Raw genomic sequence first — 27,563 nt, 5'->3', positions numbered from 1 at the left:
CCTCCCCAATCCGGGGCGAGCCTTGCAGCGCTGAACCAGCCCCTCCTCCTACCTCCCACCCTCCCCCTGCTCAGGGCGGAAATTGTGTGTCCATTTTACTATCCGTTGTACAGCGTTGAGGAGCAACCTTATCAATACGCGCCCACGAGACGGGGTACCAGCGCGTAGAGCGCACTCTCCATGTTTTGTTTATATCGCTGAAAACTGGGGGGAGAAGGAAGAGAGGGCACCGCCATACTGAACTGGTCGTTTTGTAGACCCGGTTTCCAGAATTAAGAGGGACAGTGTCTTGCACGATCGCAGGACTGAGTGGCTCGTAGCCCACTCGGGAGCCTCCAGAGAGGCGCGTGGAAAAGCCCTTTGCATTCCTCCGCGCATGCATAGCCAGGGAGAGGTTAATAGGAAGTGGGCTCCCTCCCAGCCGGAGCTGGGGTAAACTTGCAAATTGCGTGCAACATCGTTGGAAAGGTGTTGCGTGCTACGGAGTCCAGCGATCGTTCCGTTCAAACGTCCAGGGGCTCCTGGATCTCTCGGGTTTGCGTCCACGCGATGGACCGTGTCGCTTGTGTGCCAACGCTTTCATGAATAATTTAGAGTCTTCTGGTCCGAGGCTAGTGCTGCTGCTACTACCACCGGTCGCTGGCTGCGCCTGACGCCGAGGAACGGGCCCCGATGGTGGACTAGAGGGGAGACGACAACACGGACTCTGAGAAGCGGACGGGTATACGTTGGACATTTTCCTCGCAGGCTACTTGGTGCGCCCGTTTTATCAACGGGGCTCCGCAGTCATGTTGACTCAGTGGGGGAGGAGAGACGCACCTCATACTTAGACGCTATATCTCTGTCACTACAATTACAGATTTATTTCATGAAACCAGCCTCCAAGACGACAGCGAACGTTTTACCCGTCTAGGCGCTAAAGTGCGTGTTTATGATTATTCAGAAATTACAACGATGCCTTTCTTTAAGCTGCCTTATTATGGGGATGAATTGTCTTGTTAGTTGTAGATCAATGTGTCTCCTGATAAGTTGATCTCAACCTTATCGATTTCAAAGTTGCTACCTCATTTTTTTTTTGCATCTGTTCAGTGTTATTTACTGTAAGAATTTTTACAAGTCGATAAGCAAGGGTGATCCGACTTCATGTATACCTCATAAATCTACCTCAAACACAAACATCATAACACACCCCCAAATTAGATTCCTGGACTAATTCACGTTTTGAATCGAAGCTGTTCATAGTGGCGATGCAGATGGCTTCGTTCCCCGACACTGACCTGCAGACGTGTCCGCTCTGCAAAGAGCTCTGCGGCTCCTCGGCGCCGATCTCGTCCAACTCCTCGACCTCCTCCTCCTCCTCCCACACATCGACCTCCTCCAGTCAGACCTCCAGGAGGCTCCACGTTCTGCCCTGCCTCCATGCCTTCTGCAGGCAGTGCCTCGAGGGCCAGCGTAGCCCGGGAGACCCCCTCAAGCTCCGGTGCCCCACCTGCGACCAGAAGGTGTCCATCTCGGAGGCCGGGTTGGACTCCCTCCCCTCCACCAACTTCCTCTTCAGCAACCTGTTGGACGTGGTGGTGAGCGCCGAGGGACCAGCACCAAAACAGAGAACGCCATCCACCGTGGTGCCTGCTGGGCGGGGGGGGGGCGCGGCTGCCGCGGGCTTCCACCACCAGCACGGGTCCGCGCTTCTCACCAGCTCCTCGTGGAGCCCCAGTGCAGCTCCTGCGACGAGGAGAACCCCGCCAGCTCCCACTGCCTGGACTGCCAGGAGTACCTGTGCGACAACTGCGTGCGGGCCCACCAGCGGGTGCGCCTCACCAAGGACCACTTCATCGAGCACCTGAGCGAGAGCTTCCACCTGGGCGGCCGCGCCAACGCCCTCACCAACGGCAACAACACGGCGGGCAGCCCGGGGGCACGGTGTCCCTGGCCCCAATCCCTGCCAAGAACAACTTCGCCCTGCTCTCGCCCTTTCCAGGACCGCATTAGCTTCTGCAGCACCACGACAAAGGAGGTGATATCCCACCGCACGCAACACCAGGAACACGCATCACTGCTCCGGGAATCGCCGGCCGGGAAGGTCCCCCTTCGCCCCCAGGAACTGGAGATGTTGCCTGGTCTTCCTTACTGGGAATGTGAGGACACTGTGGTGATAGGATAGTGGAACTTCATGGGTGGATGGGAGAGAATTCCCCCCCCCCCCACACACACACACACACCACACACACACACACACACACACACACACACACACACAACGCGCGCACACAAATCAGATCCTAAGAGCTATGGAGAATATGTCGTGTGGTGTTAAAGACTGCTGTTTTATACCTGCTTTGGGACGCGTAGAGGAAGGTTAAATGGGATGGAGGGGAAATTAGTGTTATTTCCATGGATTATGTCTCATAGCCAAATGACAATGACTATAAACGAATGGTCCGTGTCTAGACTGAGATAAAACCAATGGATCGATATTTAGAAACGGCCGGTACTTTCTTGAACAGGTTGGGCAGTCGGAGGTTGGTCCGAGCCCACCCCTCTCTCAATCACCGGCCACACAAACTACTGCAAGCGGCCTGGGAATCACATTCGTCACTGTAATGGCATAACGTGCGTGCCCTACTGGTCTTTGTAGCGTAATGGCATTATGTGTGTGTCTGTGTGTGTGTAACAAGAGAAACACCAGGCCATATGGACTAAAGTTCAAAGGGAGATTAGTGGCTCTTCACCTTGTTCCCCGAAGACCACCAGGCATGTGTGTTGAGCTGGATTTACACACACACACACACACACACACACACACACACACACACACACACACACACACACACACACACACACACACACACACACACACACACACACACACACACACACACACACACACGTGTACGTTTCTGGCTAATCTGTACCACACCATACACTGGGGCAATAAAGAGACCCCTGCCGGACATGCACACATGTTTCTCTAATTGTTGGACGTCCTTCTCATGGAGATATTATAAAACTCTCGTAACAACAGGCAGCCGGGGAGAAATTGCAGGTCACAGAGCCACCCACCAGAGCAGCAAAACACACCAAGAACTGGAGCTTTTTTTCTGGCTTTAGGCTGCAATGTACTACTCCCCTAACCATCAGGGTGGTACAGTCGTAAAAGGAGAAGGTTGAGCCTTGTTGAATAAAACAGTAAACCTCTCGCAGCGAATGCTGGCTTCTTTTTATTCCGTTTCTTGTAACACAATAATGGCTTAGTCAGCGAAGGAGAAGATATTGCACTATCTATTGATCTGATGACAGTTGATATTCTCTTTATGGTACGCCGCCTGCATTAGCTCACTGTTAGAGAGAGCGAAGGAAGCAACGGTCAGCTTTGTTTTTACCCTTTAATCCCTGAGATCATCGCTGATCAATAATGTAGTGGCCCTTTTTAATGAAATTAACCTCAACCCCATCACAAAAAGAGGATAGGAAGTAATTATCCTCCATGCTGATACTTAACGTTGTTTTTGTTTTTTATGTCCTATGAATAAGGAAGCCCCTTCACTTGTTAACCAAGTAAAACAAGCTTGTTTTTTTATTTTCCTTTTCAGTGTTCTAGCCAAATTGTGAATGAAACGTTTGTGTCATTTCATTCAGCATTCCGAAAAAGGCTGACACGCTAGAAACAACGCTCAACTTGCGCCTGATTTGAGGGTTTGAGGGTTACATAAAGAACTAATGACTTCTAGTCTTCTAGTTTCTGACCTATCACGTGTGGTTGGCGGAACCAGGGTTTCGACATTTCCAGCCAGCAAAAGCCATACAGCCCTTCCAGAATGACTTAAAAAGGCCTTTCAAAACAGGAAGGCTGGCGGGTAGGGCCTGGTTCTTAATCCGACTCTCCAGGAAGTGCCACTAGAGGCTGAGGGATTCAACACCTCATCATTAACATTGAAATGATCCACATATGGTCCAAAAGATTGGTCCAAGTCTAGCATGTGGCAGATCTCTTTAGAGGTTCCCACCTCCCAAAGCTATTCCAAAGTGTGTGTGTGTGTGTGTGTGTGTGTGTGTGTGTGTGTGTGTGTGTGTGTGTGTGTGTGTGTGTGTGTGTGTGTGTGTGTGTGTGTGTGTGTGTGTGTGTGTGTGTGTGTGTGTGTGTGTGTGTGAAGAAAAAAAAATAGAAAAATGGGTCATACTAGGGTCTCGATTTTGTGTGGAGGTGATTTAGCCACCCTTCCCCCTCTCTTCCCTCTGCAGCCCATTGCCAGTAAATAGGTGGGTTCACTTTTCCAGTAAGGGCTCTGTTTCTCAGTAATGCCTCAGCCCACTCACTCATTCACTCAAGTCATGCAGACCTGACCCCCGGGGAGGGGAATGACACAGGATAAGCCCCTGCGTCTCTGCTACCTGTGAGTCAGGGGCAGGAGGCAGTTGTTGTCTAAAGAAAGGGATACACAAGCTCGAATCGATCCGCTCTGAAACGGTGACTCACTTTGGCCCCACGTTCCAAAACCCTTAAATAAGTCCCAAGTTGTTCTCGAATAAATGTGTCTCTTCCTTCCTTCTAACACCCGTCCCACGATTTGGGGAAAGCTTTGTGATTGGCCCTATTATGCGGTCTTCTTCACACAAGGCAGTAATTGGTAGAATACCTGGGTGGTTGTTTTGCTTGATTCTTGTGATATCGTGCAGGAATATCCGCTTGGAGTATGGGTCTGCGAACCATTCGTTAACACGTTTGGCCCTTCCTCTATTGTGTTGACAATCAAAAATCACAACAACCGGATGAGGCCTGATTCTTTCATCTTAGTAGTTTCGTAACATCATTGAACAGTCAGATATTAAAGTACTGGTAAGTCAATGGGCAAGAACTTAACAGATTTATAATTTGAATTATTTAAATTTTTAACTCTGAACCAATTTTTTTGAGACATTTTGTTGCTTTTGTCTGCTTTTATTCTTCTCTGCTTCATCAAAGCTGATCGTTTTTTACTCGGGGCCAATCGTTCTACAAAGAGACTTCACTGAGTTCTGGGAACTTGTAACTGCCATTTAACATTAATCCTGATGTGTTAGTCATGAAATGATTAATTGAGTGATCGGTAAAATGTTAGATTAATTGACGATAATTCAACCCAGGTCTGTGAATGAGGTGTGTCGCGGGGAGTGGGGAAGGTGTGTGTGCTGTTACACAGTGCGTCTCGACAGAGACTCCATCAGAGCGACATCACTCCAGCGTGGCTGTTCAACTCGTTATTAATGTTTTTTTAAACTAAGCAATGGGGGTGTTTTCCCCTCCCCTATACCAGGCGACATTTGTGATTTGTCTCGGTCTACTTTGCGGCCCTGTGCTTCCCATGTCCCATGACTTTATGGGACTTTTTTTTTAGGTGTGGTTGCTAGGAGACCCATTGGAAACTCTATCTGAATGGGGCACCATTTATGACACCTACTCGGCGGAGCCTGAAAACTAATAAAAAGCGTTTTCACAAAGGCTCATTCAGAACTAGTTTGATGAACACCAAATTCAAATTCTCGTTGGTTAGAATAGGGCAAGTCAGGTGTCTGTGTTTTTGGGATGTGTATGTATACTTTTCTGTGCTCGTGTACGACTTTACATACTACTTTGAGTAGTATGCATTTTTTAAGAGTAGTAGTAGTAAGCATTTTTTAAGATCGAGGTTTCCAAGACAAACGATGAATGTGTATTACTCTCATAAAATCCTCGTCTATATGTTTACACATTTGTGGCATAGAATGCCACAATCATAGATGAATCGCTGTTACCATCTCTTAATCGATTTGAAGAAGGATATGATGAAGAGCATTTCAGTTGTGGCAGCTTAACTATCAAGTTATGTCCTCTGAAACCAAGAGAGTCGCATTATCTGAGCCACCCAGACCTGTAGCAACGCTTTCAGGGCTTAGTCTGGCTTTAGCTGACCACCTCACTTCTATAAGATTGCCCATTTAATTAAATGCAACATTCTGGCCCCATAGGTTGTTAAAGGACTGGCCCGATTACATCCACTTAAGCTTTGACTTATTTGTGAGGTTTTCCAATCAAATATTTGGATATCCAAAAAAAGAGACGTGGAGCGTTCTAATGTCTTGCACCCTTGACGTATACATTTTTAAATTTATCACTGAGATATCACTAGGTTATTCGGAAGAAATCGAACCTAACCCCCTACTTTCAGTGTCGCAAAAAAACAAAAAACTTTAATGTACACATACTGTATGTACCTACTCTTCCTCAGAACAGGTTAGGTTTAAAACAACATTCCCTGTGTAGCTCTACCTCTCGAGTACCACTCTCCCAACCCCCTACGTGTGCGCTATACTATTGGACCCATACATCCCTGTTGGCCATTTAAAGGGACTTTGCCGTCATAAAAGAGCTGCATTTTCCACGAGTCAAGGAACCTTTTCCTCTGCATTGTTGCGTAACCATTCCAAGGTCTTCCTATGATCTGCCATTGTTGTGTTCTTCTCGCTGTGGAAAAATACAATTGTGTGTTGGGCTTTTAGTTTAGTTCATAATGGAAATGCAGTCCAATTGCTTTGTATCACTGGACTAGTGTGTTGCTTGGCTTTGATTCAAAGGCTCCAATATGCACACAATATATGTGTTTGAATCAAACTAGGCCACTTACTAGGGGATAATTCTTATTACTAGCAGTACATTTGTAAAAATGTAATCATTGTTAACTGGTAAGAATACTTATGAATACCCACAGTGTTTGCAGTTCTTTAAACATTCCCCATTCAGTTCCACAGACTAATGAGTCATTACGGTTGTCTTGTGTTGTGATGTAGACCCAACGGCTTCAATGGCTGGCGCCTTTTGTTTTGATTCGCCAGGGGTCTAATCCAGGGTGTTCATTCACACAGAGCCAGTGCTATTCTGTTCCACCGCTCCGCACTGACAAAGCGGAAGCACGCCTGTAAACGCAATTAATCCCTAACAAAACATCCTAAAGACCCTTGTTTGGAAGCCGCCCGCGACATTACCCCGAAAAGCTTTTTTCAGTTTGGTCTCCCTCGGCCGGCCGGCCGGTCGGTCGGTCGGTCGAAACGGTCGAACGGTCGAGCCGCCGCCGTCGCGGTGGCTGGGCAGACGGCCGGGGTGTAGCATTAACATTCAGATTAGTTGGTGGTGGTCTATTTACACACATAAGTAAATATGCTGGCCTATTGGCGCTCAAAGCCTCTCCGTGCCAGCTGTCCCTGTGTTCGGAGTGCGCTGGCCGGCCCCGGGCGGCCCCCTCACTGCTTATGCGCTGGAAACGGAAAATTGGATTACATCAAACGGTGGCCCCCACACGTCGTGATGTCACCCCCTCATGCATACAAACACTTCCACAGCTCTGTCCTGCCACAGGGAGGGGGCTGATTCTAATGATATGATAATCTGGCAAAGCGGAGCGCACCTCCCCCCCAGCCCCCCCCCAACACCCCCCTTCCTTTTCAGGGCAAGCTGCTATCGCCATGGAGATTGCCCCACACACGCGCACAGGCACACACACACACCTCCCCAGGGGAGTCGGTTTTATGGGGAGGGGTCAGAGGTGAGAGGCGTGGGCTCGGGGACGGGGCTGGGAGCTGGGGCTAGTTAAACGACGGCGAGGTGAGGAGCAGAGTGAGGCTGAGGCCGGGACAGCCAGCGCTCTCCTCGGGAGCATTCTCTCGTTTCTCAGAAGCTGTAACCGTAGACGCTATCTCCTACACACAGACGCGCGGTGCCAGCGTTTCTGTTTCCTGGGACGAACACGTCCGTCGTCCATCTGTGGGCACTTAGTGTGTGTGTGTTTGTGCGTGCGTGCGTGCGTGTGGGTGTTTGTCACGAGCAGGCTGCAGAGATTATGTGAAGTTGGACTTCCACAGTTTTAATGCACAACATGTGCCCAATAATTAGAGAACAGCTCCTTTATTTCCTGTGTGTGTGTGTGTGTGTGTGTGTGTGTGTGTGTGTGTGTGTGTGTGTGTGTGTGTGTGTGTGTGTGTGGTGTGTGTGTGTGTGTGTGTGTGTGTGTGTGTGTGTGTGTCCTAGCTTTGATGCCCTATCTGAAGCCTCTGGGCTCTGTATGCTAAGGACTGAGAGGAAGTCCTTTGTCATGTTTGCATTAGACAACACACGACATTGTCCATTGTGAAAACTCTATTGTGCACATGATACAGTTTGTTTAGTAGGCCCTTTATCAGATGTAATTACTGTTGATTAATTAGGCTGTGGAATTCGTCTCTGGGTCGTCACGCTTGTGCGTTCCGACCGTCGTGTAAAAGTACTGTTTTGGATTTCGAGTAAGTATTTTCCTAGGGTGTTGGTTAACGTGTGTGTGTGTGTGTGTGTGTGTGTGTGTGTGTGTGTGTGTGTGTGTGTGTGTGTGGTGTGTGTGTGTGTGTGTGGTGTGTGTGTGTGTGTGTGTGTGTGTGTGTGTGTGTGTGTGTGTGTGTGTGTGTGTGTGTGTGTGTGTCACACGGTGTGGTACACTCAGATTGCCTTGGGCAATGCAACTGTGTACATAAGACATACATCTGCCTGCTCCATTTTCCCTTGTAGAGCTCCTGGCTTCTCTCTCCTCTTTGTTTCAGTCCCCTGCCTCTCTCTCTCTCTGTCTTTCCTCTCTCTCTCTCTCCCTCTCCCTCTCGCTCTCTCCTGTCGCTCTCTCCTGTCGCTCTCTCCCATGACATATTATTCCCTCTCTTTCTCATGTTACTCTTCTGTCTGCTCCCCATTCTCGCTCTCTCTTTCCCCCGCTCTCTCTCCGCCTCAGTTGCCACACACACACACGCTCACGCTCACACACGCTCACGCTCACTAGCTAAGGAGGAGGCCAGCTGACTGTGGTTTGTTTTCGTTCTCGGTGTGAGCGGGTCAGCCAATCAGAGGGCCTGGCTGTGACCACCGCCCCCCTATACAGTATGTAGTATCTGGCAGGGTTTCAAAACACCAGCAGGCGTGTCTTGTGTGTGTGTGTGTGTGTGTGTGTACCGGTATGTATGTATGTATATATGTGTGTGTGTGTGTGTGTGTGTGTGTGTGTGTGGTGTCAACACAAGTTTATGATGTGAGAGAAGGGAAAGGAAGGAAAGGAGAGTTGAGAGGTGAAATGGCATGCACGCTATGGAGCAGGTGTGTGTGTGTGTGTGTGTGTGTGTGTGTGTGTGGGTGTGTACCTACTATAAAGTTTTTGTTTTTTTCGTCCTCCCTTGGTTAATTTTTTTTTGATGTGCTTTGAGTGAAAGTTTGTTCATGTGCAATTATGTGGCCAATCGTTAAATCAGCTACATCGGTGCTCTGTGAGTTGGGTAATGGTTTGGTTGTTGATCCCTGATCCTGTGATCATATTCTCCTTGCCAACACGTTGGAAGGATGTGATCTGTGGTCTGAGTTTGGGAAAGGATTTGCTGTTGGCGAAGCAAAGCTTTCCTTTAGCTGCCCTCAACCCCAAACGATAACTTTAAGTTACGAAATTTCTGGATTTCTGCGATTCCAGGAAAGGCATTTGTACCACGGTCCCAAGGTCCTTTATTATCTTTTATCTTTACTTTATTTGTAACCACTCTCTCTTGTCCTTTTAAAATATATGAAAAAGAAAGAAGGCTCATCCTTTTTATTATTCCTTTTTTTTAGAATAGATAGATATTTTTATTCACCGTAATTGAATAAAGTCTTTTAGTTTTTGAAGACTTTGGAAGTGTTCGGCAGCGGCTGTCCAATTCACTGACGTCGGCTCCTTGGAATGTGTGTGCGCGCCAGCCTGTGTTTGCGTGCAGCCATCTCTCTCTCTCTCTCTCTATCTCTCTGCTACTCTTCCTCTTAGTCATACTCTCTCTCTCTCTCCTCCTCTCCTCTCTCTCTCTCTCTTCGTCTCTCATCTCTCTCTCATCTCTCTCCTCTCTCTCTCTCTCTCCTCTCCTCTCTCTCTCCTCCTCCTCATCTCCTCTCTCTCTCTCTCCTTCTCCTCTCCTCTCTCATCTCTTCCCCCCCCCCCCCCCCCCCCCCGACTCTTATAGAGAAAGCATGTGTGTGTCTGCCCGAGACCTTCAGCGAGGTGCTCTGGGAGGACTCCGGTGAGCCATGCATGCTGCTGCTCTGCCTCTTGACTCAAGGCGAGCTCGCTTCAGTCCAACCACAACCTTGTCCCAACAATATGTCACGGTTCGTTGTGTTCACAAACGAGAGCGACTGACAACGACGGGGCGAAAGGGGAGGGTCTACCCCCCCCCGGTCAACCCCCCCCCCCCACCTCCCTTGGCTTGTTTTCAAGGCAGAGAAGTGCTCCTTTCACAGCCGCTGCTTCCTGGCACTGCAGTGTGATGTTACGGGCCCACCACGGGCCCACCACGTGCCCCCCAGCCCTACCTCCTCCCAGCCCCACCCGCAAAAGTGGGTGTGTAGTGTGCACGCCGCCAGCGAATGCTCCAACGCTGGATGTGACTGGCTGGTCAGGCCCGTGCCCTCTACCCCAGTTCCCAGCACCTATAGGAAAGAGCGGGGGAGGGGCCGTGGAGGGGGCTCGGCCGCCAAGCCTACTACTGCCTGCTAGCGCTAGGCTAAGCTACGGTTGCGTTGCTAAGCCCAGCCCACTGGACCTTACAGTATTGCGTAGTCAATGTTGCATGTGTTTCACTGTTTTAGGTCCAACGTCAGAACCTTATAGTTATGTATTTGTATATTTGAACAAATTAACCTATGTATTATTTGGTTTTATACCTGTGTTGGTGTTGTGAACACACCGGTCTGCCTTGTCCATGCAGCTATTTGGATTTGACTGAGACAAGGGGTGAACATCCATCCATCCATCCATCCATCCATCCATCCACACGAAGGATTTACAATGACTCACTTCCCCAGCGGGCTCCTGAGCTGATCCGGCTGCCGCCAGGCCGGCTCTGCACCTCCATGCCGACGACACGCATGTTTAATATGTGTCTGTCAGTTTTTTTTGAAAAAAAAAAAAGGACTGCGAATTGGGTCCAGGGCCTCTGAAGTAGACTCACGTAATTCTGAGGCTCCCCCTCGCTCCCCTCGCTCTCTCTCTCTTATATATAGTCTAGGCTTTCTCTCTTTCCCCATCCTTTTATTGTGTAGTTTGTTCATTCTTTCTTTCTTAGATGTTGAGAACATTGTCTGGGGTCTATTATTCCCTGAGCATGTTTACTCAAGTGCAGCGAAGCAAAGCTACTGAAGCGGAGGTGAGAGGCGGAGATGGAGAATACCGAGGCCAGAGTAGAATGGGAGAGAGGAGACTGGCTCTCTTTAGTGCAGCAACCTGTATCCGTTTGGTTAATCAATAATATGGATCGGCTGAGGCCAGCGTGTTATGCAATCCTTGACCCTGTGTGTGTGTGTGTGTGTGTGTGTGTGTGTGTGTGTGTGTGTGTGTGTGTGTGTGTGTGTGTGTGTGTGTGTGTGTGTGTGTGTGTGTGTGTGTGTGTGTGTGTGTGTGTGTGTGTGTGTGTACTACGCACGCAGTGTCGGGTCAAGAGTTTATAGGCAGTTCTGCTCCCTCCCAGTGGAGGTGTTCTGTATATCTGTACGGCCTACGTATAACCACAGCTGGATTTAGCTTGGTGGGGTTTTGTAGGCACTACAGACATTATTTAATGTGTTGGGACTCAATAGTGGGGGATCGATCAATTTAATGCAAATGTCATCATAAAATCACACACACACACACACACACACACACACACACACACACACACAACACACACACAACCACACACACACACACACACACACACACACACACACACACACACACACACACACACACGTTCTCTGCCATGACACTATGCTTCACACCTATCCATCCATCATCCCCCCCCAACCAAGCCCCCCCCCCCGCTGCATTCCAGCCTTTTGTTTTGTCCCTTCCCCTCGGTATTTGGGGAGCATTTGTAAGCTTTTGGGGAGGGGGGTCTCCGGAGAAGGGGGGGGAGCTGAGGAGCTGTGAGTTGGGATGACATTAATAGGCGAGATTCAATAGAAAGAGGGAAGGCAAGAGAAATATGGAGAAAAGGGATCCAAGAGATGGTGGGGGGGGAGGAGTGGCTGTCAGAAAGGAGGAGTTTCTTTTTGTGTGTGTGTTGGTGTGTCCTATTTAGATTGTTCTCCTACTCCCACTGGGGAATCAGCCATTATTGATGGATTGATTGTAAGCCCCGCCCCCTCCATTCGGATCTCCTGCTATGGAAGCCATTGATCCCGTGTCTCTCTGGGGTATATGATGGTCAGCGCATATTTAATTAGCTCCTCATTAGAGCCAATCAGCATTCTTTCATGGGTTTTATGGAAGGGCTATGTTTGTGGATATACGTTAACTTTATCCACAGATACTTTTGAGTTACTTGATTTATTTTTAATCAATGTTCTCTTAAAGATAGAGTTTGTTTGCCTGACCCAAAAGTAATGCGTTTGATTAATGCATTAATCAAACGCCCATCTGGAGCGATTGATCCAGCAAGTGATCTCTAATTCCTTGCTCCTTTCTTGGAGGATGCAGCCTCTCTCTGGGGGTGCCGGGACACTTCAGACTCCCCCCCCCCCCCCCCCCCCCTGTCAACCATGTATATGTATGGGCCGCTTGTTGTTTGTGTATATGTATATGTGCCATTAATCATTACAATGCGTGCATTGATTCGGCTCATCACATGTTGACCGTTGGTGGGGGACCCGATGATGTTCATCCAATCGACGGCCGTGACACCCAGCTGGGAGTCCTCTCGCCCTATCAGAGGGATGGCTTTGCACCGATTCGGGTCGCGTCAAACACGCACAAGACATGCGTGAAGTTCACTGAATCCCTGCCTCCCTGACCGCATCAAATCAAAGAGGAGGAAAAAAAAAAATCCAGGCCGATCACTCTTCTGTAATTACATGGGTTAAAAAGAATCTCTCTCTCTCTCTCTCTCTCTCTCTCTCTCTCTCTCTCTCTCTCTCTCTCTCTTTCTCTTTCTCTTTCTCTCTCTTTCTCTCTCTGTGTGCAGGTGTTCCTGTTCTTCTGTGAGAGCTGCTCGGTGCCCGTCTGCAGGGAGTGCAGTGCGGGGCGCCACATGGGCCACAGCTTGGTGTACCTGCAGGACGCCGTGCAGGACTCCCGGGCCGTCACCACCCAGCTGCTGGCCGACGCCCAGCAGGGCCGACACGCCGTGCAGGTGAGACCCCCCCCCCCCCCCCCTTTGAATCAGTGTTGTGATTATTCATTGCGATTAACATGTCATCGATTTCATTGGACCACCGGGCCGCCATGTCACTTGGCTCTGTGCCATGTCCTTAGCGGTAGCGATGGGAAGAATATGATTTTAATTTCAATACATTACTTGGGATCTTTCACCATTAATTGAAAAGGGATTTTGATTAATATCCATTTAATTGTGCGGACTGACCTCACACTCTCAAGCTGGGTGGCTCGGAAATGTAAACACAATATCTCCGATCGGATGTGGTTTGACATTTCGACGTGTGCTCTGATACATCTATCGGCTGTGATGAAACTGATAAGGGTGTGTATTGATCCAGTTCCGAATTTAATTAGCGACAGTGCGGAGGACATGGAGGGCACCCCCGTCCCTCAATTGGGACATCAATATTAGTCATGGAGATTTGTGACGCAAGGCCACATGGTCATTTGTATGCGTGTGTGTGTGTGTGTGTGTGTGTGTGTGTGTTAGTGTGTTTTTAAAATTTAGAGGAAATTAGCCGTCAGTGTAAATGTTGTTGCTTTGCAATTTCCAGGGCTGATTTATAAAGCAACAGAAATCACATTTCTGCATCGACAAATTCACTACGCACGAAAGCAAAACGCAACAAAAGCACAACAAAAGCACAACAATCGGGTGGTAACCCTCAAATCTTCATTCACAGAAACAAACGACACATGCCGCTGAAACCCTCGACGCATTCGACAAGCTCCAGGTCACTTTTGGTAATTGCGTGCCAATTTGCATCTCAATCCGTCTGATGTATTCTCCCGCTCCGGGATCAATACATTGACACTGTGCAGATGTATTGACCCGCCCACACAAAGGGAGGCCCGGCGCAGAGTGCAGAGCGGCTGGGGAAGGACTTTAGAGGGCTGGCTTTATGAGCAGATGTCAGCGCTCCGATCGGAGCTGTTAAAAGATGCCCCGTGCCAGATGGGGCAGCGTTTCATTGTGGTCTTAGGAGGTGCCGGACCACCACCACCACCACAGCCCTGGACCAACAGCATGTGACCCAGAGGTCCCCGTTTAAAACGATGCCGCTATAATGACGTTAGGTGTTGATTTGAGCTGGGGAAATTCGATTTTATATGTTCCCTAGTCCAACACACTGCAGCGACTCGGATAAAAAATGGGCGGGTTTGTTTTCAATCACACGGACACACTCGTGCGTGCACATGCACACGCAAATATTGGTATTTATCAATTAAGAGGCCTTGACGTATAGGATGATCTACAGGTCATTCTTGTATGGAGCCACTATTAGACCCCTCAAACGTCTCGATCTCATTGGACGAACGCCGCTGGCGGCGTATGTTAAAACGGGCAGCTGTACCTTTGAGAAGCGCTATAGATGCTGGGGTAGCTGCGGGCTAGGGGTGGGCTAGCGGGCTACCAATCAAGTTGTTGATGTTTGAGAGGGACCAGAGCCGGGAGAAAGCCAGGGGTTAAGAGGTGGTCCAGCTGGTCAGGCCTGATGCTGGGGAGGGGTCGCATGGGGTGAGGTCCGAGGGTCCGAGGGGGTGGGACTGGGACTGTAGGTCAAAGGGGTGGAGGAGGGGAAGCTGGGAGTGGGGTATGTGGGGAGGGGGCAGTGAGGTATTTAAAGGGATTCCAGAGAAGGAAACATCCCCCGCCAACAGTCTGCATCCCCCCCCCACTCCCTCCCTCCTGGCACTCCCTTTGAAACAAGGAGAACACATTAGCGGGAAACACTCCACACAAACACTAGCCTCTCTCTTCATGGCCTGATTGCAGATTGCAGATTGCATTGCACTCCTCCTCCTCCTCCCACCCCCTCCCCTGAACTCCAGCTGTGGCCTTCCACACTGATAGGCATGTAAAGGAGCAGCAGGAGATACGAGAGAGAGGGAGAGAGAGAGAGTGAGAGAGAGCGCACAAACAGAGCCACATGATTCCTGGTCATCTCCCTGCCTTGTATTGACCTCCTCCCTACTCCTGCCCCACGTATAAGGCCAGAGCTACTCAAACGCCATCGCTTCGAGATCAGCTTGTGCCAGGATTGGCTCTTCTATTTATTTTAATTTATTTTCTCTATTTAGTCACTCTAGTTGACCTTTATAGTTAATCAGGTCAGTTCCAGTGACATTTAACTATTTTACCAGCCTACACAAAACCTGGCAGAACAGCAGCAGCAGCAGCCACCCTCAAACAATAAAAAACCCAAAAACGCACCAACGAAGAAAACATTTAGTTGCATATTGAATCTGGCACAGACCGGCTGTTCAGGTTTCACCTGCAGGGCTTGGTTTGAGAGAGTCATGTGTGCATGCATATTGCAAGGCTCCTAGTTAAGGTCATAGTGTAAGAGAGTCCCTCCCGAGTGTGACACTCTCTCTCTTTTTCGCTCTCTCTCTCTCTCTCTCTCTCTCTCTGCCCTGGCTGCGATTACCGAGGTGGCCTCAGAAAACCCCCAGTACGTCTGTTTCTGATGAGGTGGGCCGCCCTTTTTGTCAGCGGCACTCAGACAAACCATTCCTGGAATGTCGTTCCGGGTGACCAATCAGGTTATGCAACACGACAAAGGAGGCGGAGCAATGCTGTGACCCGCAGCGATGAAACCCGCCGCGCTGGCCCAGCGCACTCATGGTCATCACGTGACGAGCCTGCTTGACCTTTCGGTCCCTCTTTCTCGCACACTTGAACACTTGTGACACAATCGAAGGCATGTTGGCGTCATTTAGCAGTGTTTCCTCTGTGATTCTATTTCTTGAGCAGCAGCGCTGAGGTGTGTGCCTGTTTGGGTGTGTGTTACTTTGTTTACATGTGGGTGCACGGCGGTGATGTGTGCGTGGACACTGAGAGGTTTTAGTGGGATCACTGCTTCCAGCAGGGCTCTGAGTGCATTCAAATGGTGTACAACATATAACTCGACAAGAAATAGTATGCAAGCGCACTATTGTGCACGAACAAGTAGTTGGTGCCATTATTGTTGCCGTTATATATTGTTCTATAGCAGAACATTATTTTGGTGCAATAAGGGGCACCTTAGATATATTTATTATAAATAATAAATTATAAACAATATTATTTTGGGCTCCGACATCATTTTGCATTTTTCTTTGAATATTTTAGAAAACCAGCATCGCCGCTGCACCATTGCTGGGAGCATGAAAGGGAAACACTGCAATCTTTAAACTAGTTCTCATTCACACACATTTTCAAACCAATTTTTGGGTTTGTGTGCATTTGGTGTTCTACTACGTTCCAGGTAACCTAGGAGTAAACACCGACGCTAGGGTATATGTAAACACACACGCACGCACCGTTCCCCTGCGGTCGGAAATTTCCGCCCTCTCCACATCCATTATCTCCCCCGACCTCTGACCCACTGACCTGCTGGCTGGTCAGGGCACCCCATTGGTCAGTTTTCTGTTCTTTGTCCGAGCCGTGGCGCTACATGAGAATGTCCAGGCTAGGGGAGAGAGAGAGAGAGAGAGGTAGAGAGAGAGGTGGAGAGAGAGAGAGGGAGGGAGGGAGGGAGGGAGAGAGAGAGGGAGAGAGGGAGAGAGCTGAAACAAGGGAGAGGGAAGAAAAAGACACTCGCATGACCAAGAGAGATTGATTGTACATATAAAAAAAAAAAACATTATGAGAAAGGGCTTAGAAAAAGATCTCTCCTAATGCCACCCTTTTTACAGCCCTCCCTCCCTCCCCTTCCTCTCTGAATGCGCTACCTTCTTCTGAGGGCCTGAATTAGCTGACCCTTTAACTGCCTGTCTCGAATAGCCAGGCCAGGGAGAAAAGGCCCCCCCACCCCCGCGCTAGGCATTGTTTCTGCCAAGGGGTGGGGCGCGTCTTAGGGCCCGGGTCGTAGATTATGACCTCAGAGGTTTTAGTTGACCTTTGCCCTCTGTGGCTTGTGTCACAAAGGAAGCCTTATCCAACTCCCTGCTTGTCCCTGTGAGGTCCAGCTCCCCCCCCCCGTGTGGCCATCGCCAACACCCCCCCCCTACCCCGAGAAAAGGCAAAAGAGAGAGCAATAGGGCAGAAGGGGAGGACAAAGAGCGCAACAAAAACGGGCCTTCCCCCCACTGCGGGGGTTGCAACCTAGACCTCAGGAGCGGCGTGCTTTGTGGCTCTGCGTGAGGCGGAAGCTTTGGGTTGGCTGACAGGAGGCCAGTTCTTTCCTGATCTTTTTTGATGGATCTTTTTAATTAAGACGACGCTCTCATTTCTAATCCTTTGGAGGGGGACAGTTAACCTAGCGAGCCGTGGTACTCTTAGCTTATCCATTCAGCATAAGACCGTGAGAGAAACCATAAATAATATCCAACAACACAAAACTGAAAAAATTCTCAACCTGAAGGAAAAACCTTTTGCACGCCTATTCACAGCCTGACGCATTCACACTACATCACATGTTATAATCAGTTCATCAGCCCGATGTCTAGCCTATGGATCAGCCAAATATCCCTTGGCCGACGGAAGGGAAGTCGTTTTCCCCCTAAAGGGCCGTCGGCAGGTCTTCCTGCCGCCTCCAGCCAGTATGTTTGAGTGGCAGCCGATGGGCCAGCGCAAGCCCCGCCTCATTAGGAAGCAGAGCCGTGCTGTCCCAGCATGTAACCACTCGCTATTCCTGACCTCTGCAGCTCCTCCTCCTCCACACACACACACACACACACACACACACACACACACACACACACACACACACACACACACTCCTCCAGCCCCTCCCCTCACACACACCTCCTCCACCGCTCGCTCCCACCACGTGAGAAAGTGATAGGTTGCTGCTTATGGGCGGGGCCCTGACGGCGGCCTTTCATTGGCCGTGGGGAGCTTTGCCCCGCGTCGTGTCCACTGACCCTCGCTCTCTCATATCCTGCGTCCTGTCTGTTCCCTGCATTGACAGGATGGGAAGTCATTGCTGCTAACTCGCACGCATAGCGCACTTATGTCATAAATTTGTCTCCTTTTTATAATAAATAAATAAAATAAGATATGTAAACCCTGTTTAATTGGGGGATTAGGATTCACATTCACATGTTGGTGAAAAATCTTATGCCGAGTTATCTTTACTTGTTTTTTGCCTTTCTTACCCAGATTGTATTCAGTTCTGTAGTCACTCAAAACGCTTCAAAATTAATCCATTTATTAGTATTTATTCATACATTTGGCAAAAAGTTTGGCAAAAAAAGTTAACACGGAGGCATTGAAACCAAACAAACATATTTTTTTAATATGCATACTTTATAAAAGGATCCGCCTGTAAATTGCGGTTTACCTGTCTTGCCATGATTCACACGAGTCCAAATGAATCACTGAATCTTCCAGAAGGGGAGTTTGCTGGGTTAGCATTTCCTTTCTGTTCGCCTCCTCTGTAGATTTGAGTTAGAGCTTGGCTACTGCTAGCTCAAAGGAGGCAGTTAAGGGAAAGCAGATGCTAACCCCGCCAACTCCTTCCTGGAATGATTACAATGATTCATTTAGAACGAAACAACTGAATCTAGCGCAAAGACAGCAAAACAACGCCATTGACAGGGATATCGGCCGTCGTTATATCTCCTTTCATATTGTGCGTGTATACATAAAAAATTATGCTTGTTTCGTTTACTTTTGAACATTTATTAATTAATTCTAGTAAACAAATGAATTATAACGTGGTCTGAGCGACTACAGAGCTGTATTCCCTGCCACACTCGCTCTTTATCCCTCCACCTTCAGGGCACCTCTGGAACACTGACCCAATGTCCCCCCCCCCCCCTCCAACCCCACCCCCACCCGGTCCCTCCCACAGCTGAGCATGGAGAAGGCCCAGGCCATGGCGGAGCAGGTGGAGATCAAGGCTAAGGTGGTGCACACGGAAGTGAAGGCCATCGTCCTCCGTCACCGCAAGGCGCTGGAGGAGAGGGAGAGCGAGCTGCTCTGGAAGGTGAGCCCTCCACTGTTATTTATCTTTTAAGTCCCTTGAGATGTGATGTTCATTTTTAAAGGGAGAGGGTTGCGTTAAATGAAGTAACGCATACATAAAACACAACTGAGGTCCCACAGCAGAAGAATAGTTCTGGTATTAGTTGATGCATCGTGGTTTGTGATTTCCCCCCCGTTTTACAAAGGATACATTTACGTACATTTACACGCGTCATTAGGTTCTGCCTTTGCATTGTTTTTCCTGCCTTTGCATTTGAATTGAATCCGACGTACATTGTTGTTTTTTCTTGTCCTTCGCTGGCTTAGACTGATGTAAAATACATTCAACGCATTGACAAGCAGATAAAGTCCAAACATCGTTAATTTTGTACTAGCACCAATATATTTCACACATACACTAGCACACACACCACGCACCTCACACACCACACAACACAAACCCACAACAACGTCCTTCAACAAATGGCAGGATATCCTTGTGGTTTTGCCGAAAGGTTGTGTGTTCGAACCCCCTAATGTCTAAAGTACAAAGATTACCTGTACGGAAACCTAACCCCCTTCCTGCTCATTATGTGCTGTAACTTAAGTACCTCACTGCACCTCGCTTTGGACTCAAGCATCTGCTTAATGGGAAGAAAGCAATTATTAAAATCCTCTTAAGATTTCTTTTTTCCTTCTTCCATGTCACATTTATGAGAAGTAGTGTTTCCGCTGAAGGCGTTGTTGCCTTAAATGAGGGGGGCGCAGGAATACTATACCAAAGCACAGCCATGGTTTAGGGGCCGCAGTTAAACCGTGAAGTGTACCGAACCGGGTGTAATCCACGCGGGGCCAATGGGCGACAACTGCCAGGCGGCAACGCAGTAAAGATGTAATGGAGTGTGTAGGCTATCAGACGCCCCCCCCCCCCCCCCTTCCCCTTCCTTGAACCCCAAGGTTTAAGGTTTCTTGGGAAAGTAATGTTTTTGAAACCCTTAAAACCACTTCAATAATTCTCTCTCTCTCTCTCTCTCTCTCTCTCTCTCTCTCTCTCTCTCTCTCTCTCATTCTTTCACTTCCTCTTTCTTTCTGTTTTCCTTAATCTTTCCTCTCTCTCCCCCAACCCCCTCTTGACGTGCACTCCATTACTGTAATGTATGGCGTTGGTGTGTTGGCTGTATGGCGTGTGTCTGTGTGTTCTGGACGGGGGCTTTGTACTGCCAGCGGATGGCAGATTGAGGGGAGGCTGTTAATTGAACCTAATACTTGCCAGTCTTCCATTAAATGGAAATCCTTCCCTTCCACCCTTCCGCCAGAGGGGTCCAGTAACGTTGTAAAGGAAAAAATGGCCCTACGTCTTTCTCCCTCAGATGTGTGTGTGTGTGTGTGGTGTGTGTGTGTGTGTGTGGGGGGGTGCCCCTGCAATAAGAGATGTGAGGTCAAAGTGTCACACAGAACATGGGTAAGTGAAAACCTCCTGGTTTTAATGCACTGTATAGGGCCAGGGTTCACACACTTCATTCTAAAGTCTTTACTCTGCCTTTCGGAGTCATTACAGGCTGGCGCTATGAAACACATGCACGCACACTGTATGAACTCACACACTGTATACTAACACACACACACACACCCACACACGCATGAACACTGTATACACACACAGACACACATACACATGGTACACACACACAGACACACGCACACTGTATACACACATACAAACATACATGCATGCATACATAGCTACATAAACACATGGTTAGGCTTCATCTAGTTTTGGTTCCTTTGTGCCGTGCATCTGCCCGGGAACGCTCTTCATGCGTGTTTGTGTTCCAACCGGTGAACCCAAGCTTGTCTTTGTCCCCCAGAGACGGGGAAAGGCTGTTTCTGCCCCCTTTGTCTTGGGCCATCATAAAAGCGGTTACAGTGTGGCTCCCGCTCTTAAGTTGCACAAAGGGGCACCCTCTTTTTTTCTGCCGCAGCCTTTGTTTCCCTCGGGGGGCCTAAACCACCCCCCCCACGGCATCAAAAGTGGTCATATAGATTCAGAGGCCCCCCCCCCCCCCCCCCAAGCTATTATACACCCTTGCTAGACAGCACACACACACACACACACACACACACACACACACACACACCCACACACACACACACACACACACACACACACACACACACACACACACACACACACAGTGAATCTCCTCACCAACTGCTGCGCATAATGATAGGGTGGAAGTAGTATTTAGTTTAGGGGATATCTTACCGAAAGGTGTCTTGATCTTGATCCCCCCAGTTACCATTTATCTCTGTGCTTACTATTATTACTACATTACTAAGTCATTAATTTCTTGGCCTATGGAGAATGATTACTAGCAATAGTTGTTACTGGTTATCACATTGTATGAATCACAATGTAGCCAATCAATCTTTTGGTAACATTAACTCTTTGGTAACATTGCACTCCTCACTGTTAGTTTGTTGATGCTCTTATAGCAGTTGGCACCCGCATTGCTTCTTAACATGATTGGAACAAAACTGTACTAACAGGAGAATACAAATAGCCACATGGGAAATGGCTGGCCGTGCATTCACTGGCATTGCTCCTGTGTAGGGCTTGTGCATTGCCAGGTCACATCACAAGGCGGTCGCCATTTTGGAAGCAGTGTACGCGTGTCACACACTGTGGGTCGGCTTAGCCCAGGAGGTAGAGCAGTTGCCTTGTAACCGAAAGGTTCGGTCCCCAGCTCCTCCTAGCTGAGTGTTGATTTGTCCCTGAGCAAGACACTTATAGTATATATAAGTAGTAGTATATTAACCCTAACTGCTCCTGACGAGCTGGCTGTCGCCTTGCATGGTTGAATCTGCCGTCGGTGTGTCAATGTGTGTATTAACCGATATTAACCGTCTCTTTGGATAAAAGCGTCTGCTAAATGCCCTAATTGTAATTGTAAAATTCTGTCTGTTTAGAAGGGTTATACAGTAGCTGGAGGGTACACAACAGCCGTTTTTTGTTCATTCAAATAACCACGAAGCTTAAATACGTGCATTCCCTCGTTATGATCCATTATTTACTTCCATTTGTTTCCCCCATTAGTTGCATGCACTCTCCTCTAGTGCCATAACTACCATACCTTCTATGTCATCGACTCCCTTCCTCACCCACGTCTCCGCTCCCCCTGCGTTCCCTGCCGCAGGTGGAGAAGATCCGGCAGGTGAAGGCCAAGTCGCTCTACCTGCAGGTGGAGAGGCTGCACCTGAGCCTGACCAAGCTGGACGGCACCATCGCCGCCGTCAGCCAGGTGCTGGAGGACGGCCGCCACCTGGACGTGCTGCTGGCCCGCGACCGCATGCTCACCCAGATCCACGAGCTCAAGGCCCTGCGCGGCATGCTGCAGCCCCAGGAGGACGACCGCTTCATGTTCACCCCGCCCGACCAGGTGAGGCCCCCCTGTGGTCCGCGTTACGACTGGGCCGTGGAGCGGGGGGGTGGACCGTGATGCAGCCCCTGTAGTCACTGCGATGAGCTGGGGGATGGTGGTCGGTCCCATGTGCTGGGTCCTCTGGTATTGAGCCAGAGGGCCCACACGGCTGGAGCTGCGCAAGCCCTGAAGGATATGGAGATCGAGTGTTTAATGAACCCACTTATTCAGAGGACTGTAAGAGGTTATGGGGGTGTACATGGTTCCTGTCTGTTATTTGTTGTTAACTTTGTCGTATGTTGTACTTTGCTGCCTATTAGCGAGGTCCTTCTTGAAAGCAGGTTAAAATCTCACTGAGTCTTCACCTAGTTAATTAAATGTCGCCGTACTAGGCAGAAGTACGGTTCATAGTTCATGGGGCCATAGTGACGATGCATGGTAGCCATGATATCCCCTAAGCCTAAGAAATGCATACGACCTTTATCCTATAATTTTCTTCAGGCTGTATGAATCTAAGAGGCAACAAGTCTTCCGTGTCTTCCTGTGTGTACAACATGGAGTTCAGCATGTACAAGGCGGCGATCAGCAGCTAGGCTATCCTAGCGACGCCGCCGAGCCGCAGCGGCCTGTGTGCTTAACGCTCCCCTCCCCGCCCCCAGGCCCTGTACCTGGCCATCCAGTCCCTGGGGCTGATCAGCAGCGCGGCCTTCGCCCCCGTCACCAAGGCCCACGGCGAGGGCCTGAAGACGGCCCTGCGCGGCAAGCCGGCCTCCTTCACCGTGGTGGGCTACGACCACGACGGTGAGCCTCGGCTGTCGGGCGGCGACGCGGTCTCGGCCGTGGTGGTGTCGGTCGCCGAGGGCAACCTTTCGGCGGTGGAGATCACGGACCACCAGAGCGGCTCGTACACGGTCAGCTACCTGCCCAAGAGCGAGGGGGAGCACCTGGTGTCGGTGCTGGTGTGCAACCAGCACATCCTGGGCAGCCCCTTCAAGGTGGCGGTGAAGTCGGGCCGGAGCTACGGCGCGCTGGGCTCCCAGGTGGCGGCGTTCGGCTGCGAGGGGGAGAGCGACGGGGAGCTGTGCCGGCCGTGGGGCATCAGCGTGGACAAGGAGGGCTACGTGGTGGTGGCGGACCGCAGCAACAACCGCGTGCAGGTACGGCCCCGGGGGGCCCTTCGGCGACGGGGGGGTGGGAACGTTGGCGCTCGGGTCGCTAGTCGCTAATGCCTAGCTCTCCTCGATTTTTTTTCTGATTTCTTCGCTATTGGTCATTTGTATACATCTTGCAGATATCTTGTTTTTAATTTATTTGTAAAATATATTTGTAAAAGGTATTATCTGTAAAATATTTTTTATATGTGTATTTCATTAAGCACCAATCCAATAGTTTTAAAGTTCCACGTTTAAGTAGTAAGTCGTAAGTCGTAACTTGCACTTCTGTGCCACTGTTTCTCTGCAGCAATTTTGCGTGTTCCACAACATCGTTGCTTCCTGTCCCTTTCTCCAGATATTCAAGCCCTGCGGGGCCTTCCACCACAAGTTCGGCACCCTGGGCTCCCGGCCCGGGCAGTTCGACCGGCCGGCCGGGGTCGCGTGTGACAGCCAGCGACGCATCATCGTGGCTGACAAGGACAACCACCGCGTGCAGGTGGGCGGACAGTGCCGGCCTCGGTCAGACCTAACTGGAGCTCTTAGAGGAGGTTTGGTCCGGAAGGACCATGAATGGATTAGTCGGGAAGTGCAAAGACTTTTTCTGGGGTCATATGTTAAAGGGTGTGGGCTTCTTGCCTATTTGAGGTCCCTTCCAGGGTTAGACACAGGGCGTGAGACCGTATTTTAACCTTGAATCAAATATTAAGATAAAAATGTAAAATGATAGGTACATATTTGGTCCAAATACTGTTTGGTTTGTTTGCGTCATCAATAAAGATGACTTGAACAAAACACCTCACCAAAGTACACATTCAACAACGCCACCATGACCTGTATTTGTGTTGATTTAAGCCAACGCTTCCCTCGTTAGCAACTGGTTAAACGGACAGTCTAGTGTGTGTTGACACTGCTTTTCATTTTGGTTCATCCTCCACCTTCAACAAACAGAATCCTTAGTGTGTGTGTGTGTGTGTGTGTGTGTGTGTGTGTGTGTGTGTGTGTGTGTGTGTGTGTGTGTGTGTGTGTGTGTGTGTGTGTGTGTGTGTGTGTGTGTGTGCTGTATGTAAATATGCACTCTATAGATAAGAATGGACCAAAGCCCATTCTACTACAAGACTTTTGGTGAATGGTATTGTCTTCTCCTTCCCCTAAGAGGCTCTGACATCAAGGCTTCAACAGCTAGGACCACTCTGCAGAAATGTATGGCCGACCAGCAGTATGGCCGCATAGCTACTGCTACACTGGCATTCTGGACCACTGACTGTGTATGTGTGTGTGTGTGTGTGTGTGTCTGTGTGTGCAGGTGTTTACTTTCGAGGGCCAGTTCGTGCTGAAGTTCGGCGAGAAGGGTACCAAAAACGGGCAGTTCAACTACCCCTGGGACGTGGCCGTCAACTCGGAGGGCAAGATCCTGGTGTCGGACACACGCAACCACCGCGTGCAGCTGTTCGCCGCCGACGGCTCCTTCCTCAACAAGTACGGCTTCGAGGGCGCGCTCTGGAAGCACTTTGACTCTCCGCGCGGCGTGGCCTTCAACCACGAGGACCACCTGGTGGTGACCGACTTCAACAACCACCGGCTGCTGGTCATCCGGCCCGACTGCCAGTCGGCCCGCTTCCTGGGGTCGGAGGGCACGGGCAACGGGCAGTTCCTGCGGCCGCAGGGCGTGGCGGTGGACCAGGAGAACCGCATCATCGTGGCGGACTCGCGCAACCACCGCGTGCAGGTGTTCGAGCCCAACGGGAACTTCCTGTGCAAGTTCGGCACGCAGGGGAACAGCTTCGGGCAGATGGACCGGCCGTCTGGCATCGCCGTGACGCCCGACGGCGTCATCGTGGTGGTGGACTTTGGGAACAACCGCATCCTCAAGTTCTAGGACAGATTTGTCTCTCTCTCTCTCTCTCTCTCTCTCTCTTTCTCTATCGCTCTCTCTCTGTCCGTCTGTCCCCCTCTCTGTCTGATCACGGTCTCGCTGTCTGTTGGTTCTGTGAGCAGAGCAGTGGGTGCAGGACACGGAGGAGGAAGACATATCAACCAACGCAATCCGGAGGAGAGCTTAAAGAGAGAGATCAGAGCAGGGAAGAAGCAGCAGAAGCAGAGAGAGTTGAAGGGAAATCAAAATGTTTTTGTGTCCCCGCTGTAGTTTGCCAATATTGTCAAAAAATCGAAAATAATCTGTGGTATGTGTGATGAAAACGGGGGACCTCCGCGAAAATCAATGACCGTTTGGCAAAGAAAGGTTTTTATTTCCTCCTTCTATGCTCATCTCGGCGTTCGGCTCTGTTCACTTTTTAAGCTCCGCTCAAGTAGCCATCTCAGGGAACCTCAAATTGTTATGATTCTTTTCTTAAAACCTTTTTTTGTTTCGTTTTTTTTTTTTTTACCCTCTGCTCCACACCTACCTCATGTTGCTCGTTATGAATGTACCCACAGTCACTGAGCAGAGGTGTAGTCCGTGAAGGTTTACTAAGAAGAAAGAAAGAAAAGAAGAAGAAAAAAAAAAAACACAAAAAAAATGTCTACCTCAATACTTTTTATTTAAGAGAGACACAAAGAATTGACTCTTCGGTTGGTATTTGCACAGGATTCATGGATTTATTGCTGTGCAGTTAGGAACAGAGTGGGTCGAGTAGGACCTATTGAAAGTTCCCCCCCCGAGACCGTTCTCGGACCACTGTACAGGCCGCACAGTGAGAAAATTGAGCGGCCCAAGAACCTTGGGGTTCACTGGTGTCATTTCACAAGTCCTCGTTTGTTTTGTTTGGTTTTTTGGGAGGCGATCTTCTCCAAAATCTTCCAGGAGCGACTTATTTTGACTCTGTGGAAGATGTGTTGTGTCATAGCCGCCCCAGGTAAATGCGTTTGGAGCAAAATGCCAATCTCTGTGGGAATCAAAATGGAGCTCAGGTCATTGTTGTTTGATTATCATTTATCCGTCAGACTCTCCTGCTGGCCTTGTTGGCTCATCGATCATACCGGATTCAGATAAGGCCCATTAAGGATTATATTGTAAAATAAATAATGAATATACTTATATATATATAAGTATGAAAACATTTTTAAAACCCTCCCCTTGACATAAGCCAATAGTTTTATATCACAATTGTTTAATGTAAAACAAATACCAATCGGCCATCAGTGAACCTAATGCCCCCAGGGAGACACAGAGGTCCTTATGCAAAGAGAGCTTTGTCCTCTCTCGGTAACCGAGGACCCACCAAAGGATTTCTAAAAGAAGATGCTTCCAGAGCGCAGTGTGAGCTCAAGTGAATGGTCTAATCATGAATAAGCAGCCCCCTCAGCCGTAGAGGTGAGCGCTATCAACACGATATCGGAAAGAAGGTCTCATTGGCCACCATGAGGACAATTCCTGATATTGAGAAGAAAGAACGGCCATTCGAAACAATTCCTATGAATTTAGATCGCGGGATTGGTCGCCGCTCAAATTGTTTTTAATCAAATCGTTGGAGAGTGGCGGGACCACAGCCCTCCCAATTATTGTCTAACTGCAGTCCACCGAAAGATAGACCACCTAAAGATGGAGGTCTGCAGAACAGCAATTCGAAATCCGACCAAAGGTAGAAGTCCCCCCAAAAAAAGTTTTGGCATCTTCCAAACAAAAAAGGTTGGAAATCGTCGTGGTCTTTTTTAAGCAGGATACCTGCGGCCCGTTAGGGGGGCCCAACAGTACGGCGTGGTCGACCCCGGGGACTGAACCCCTGGGATCTGGGTCTGGGGTTCGGACGGATGCACATAGTCGTTCCACCAGCATCCCATCGTCTAAGACACAGATTGCCTGAGGAACAGGAGTCCCAACCCACCTCTTGTTGTTCTCTCTCCTGGGTCGACAGGAGACGCCTGAAAAGAGAGCCCTGTCTCTTGACACCAAAGAATCCCCCACCCTTGATTTCCC

The 27,563-nt window shown here is 49.4% G+C and overlaps 1 protein-coding gene across 1 annotated transcript; it reads left to right on the top strand.

Annotated features, from left to right (window-relative positions):
• The first annotated feature begins 293 nt into the window (after positions 1-293).
• trim71 (tripartite motif containing 71, E3 ubiquitin protein ligase) lies at positions 294-27,563 on the top strand. Its single transcript, XM_056583109.1, is given in 8 exon segments — positions 294-1,689; positions 1,692-2,017; positions 12,985-13,152; positions 18,962-19,096; positions 22,272-22,514; positions 23,156-23,653; positions 24,006-24,146; positions 24,954-27,563. Coding segments are annotated over 8 exon segments (2,526 nt in total). The 5' UTR covers positions 294-1,247; the 3' UTR covers positions 25,527-27,563.

The sequence above is a fragment of the Gadus chalcogrammus genome, chromosome 22 (genome assembly GCF_026213295.1).
Source record: "Gadus chalcogrammus isolate NIFS_2021 chromosome 22, NIFS_Gcha_1.0, whole genome shotgun sequence".
In the NCBI taxonomy this organism is placed as follows: domain Eukaryota; kingdom Metazoa; phylum Chordata; class Actinopteri; order Gadiformes; family Gadidae; genus Gadus; species Gadus chalcogrammus.
This window is presented reverse-complemented; position numbering and strand designations above follow the sequence as displayed.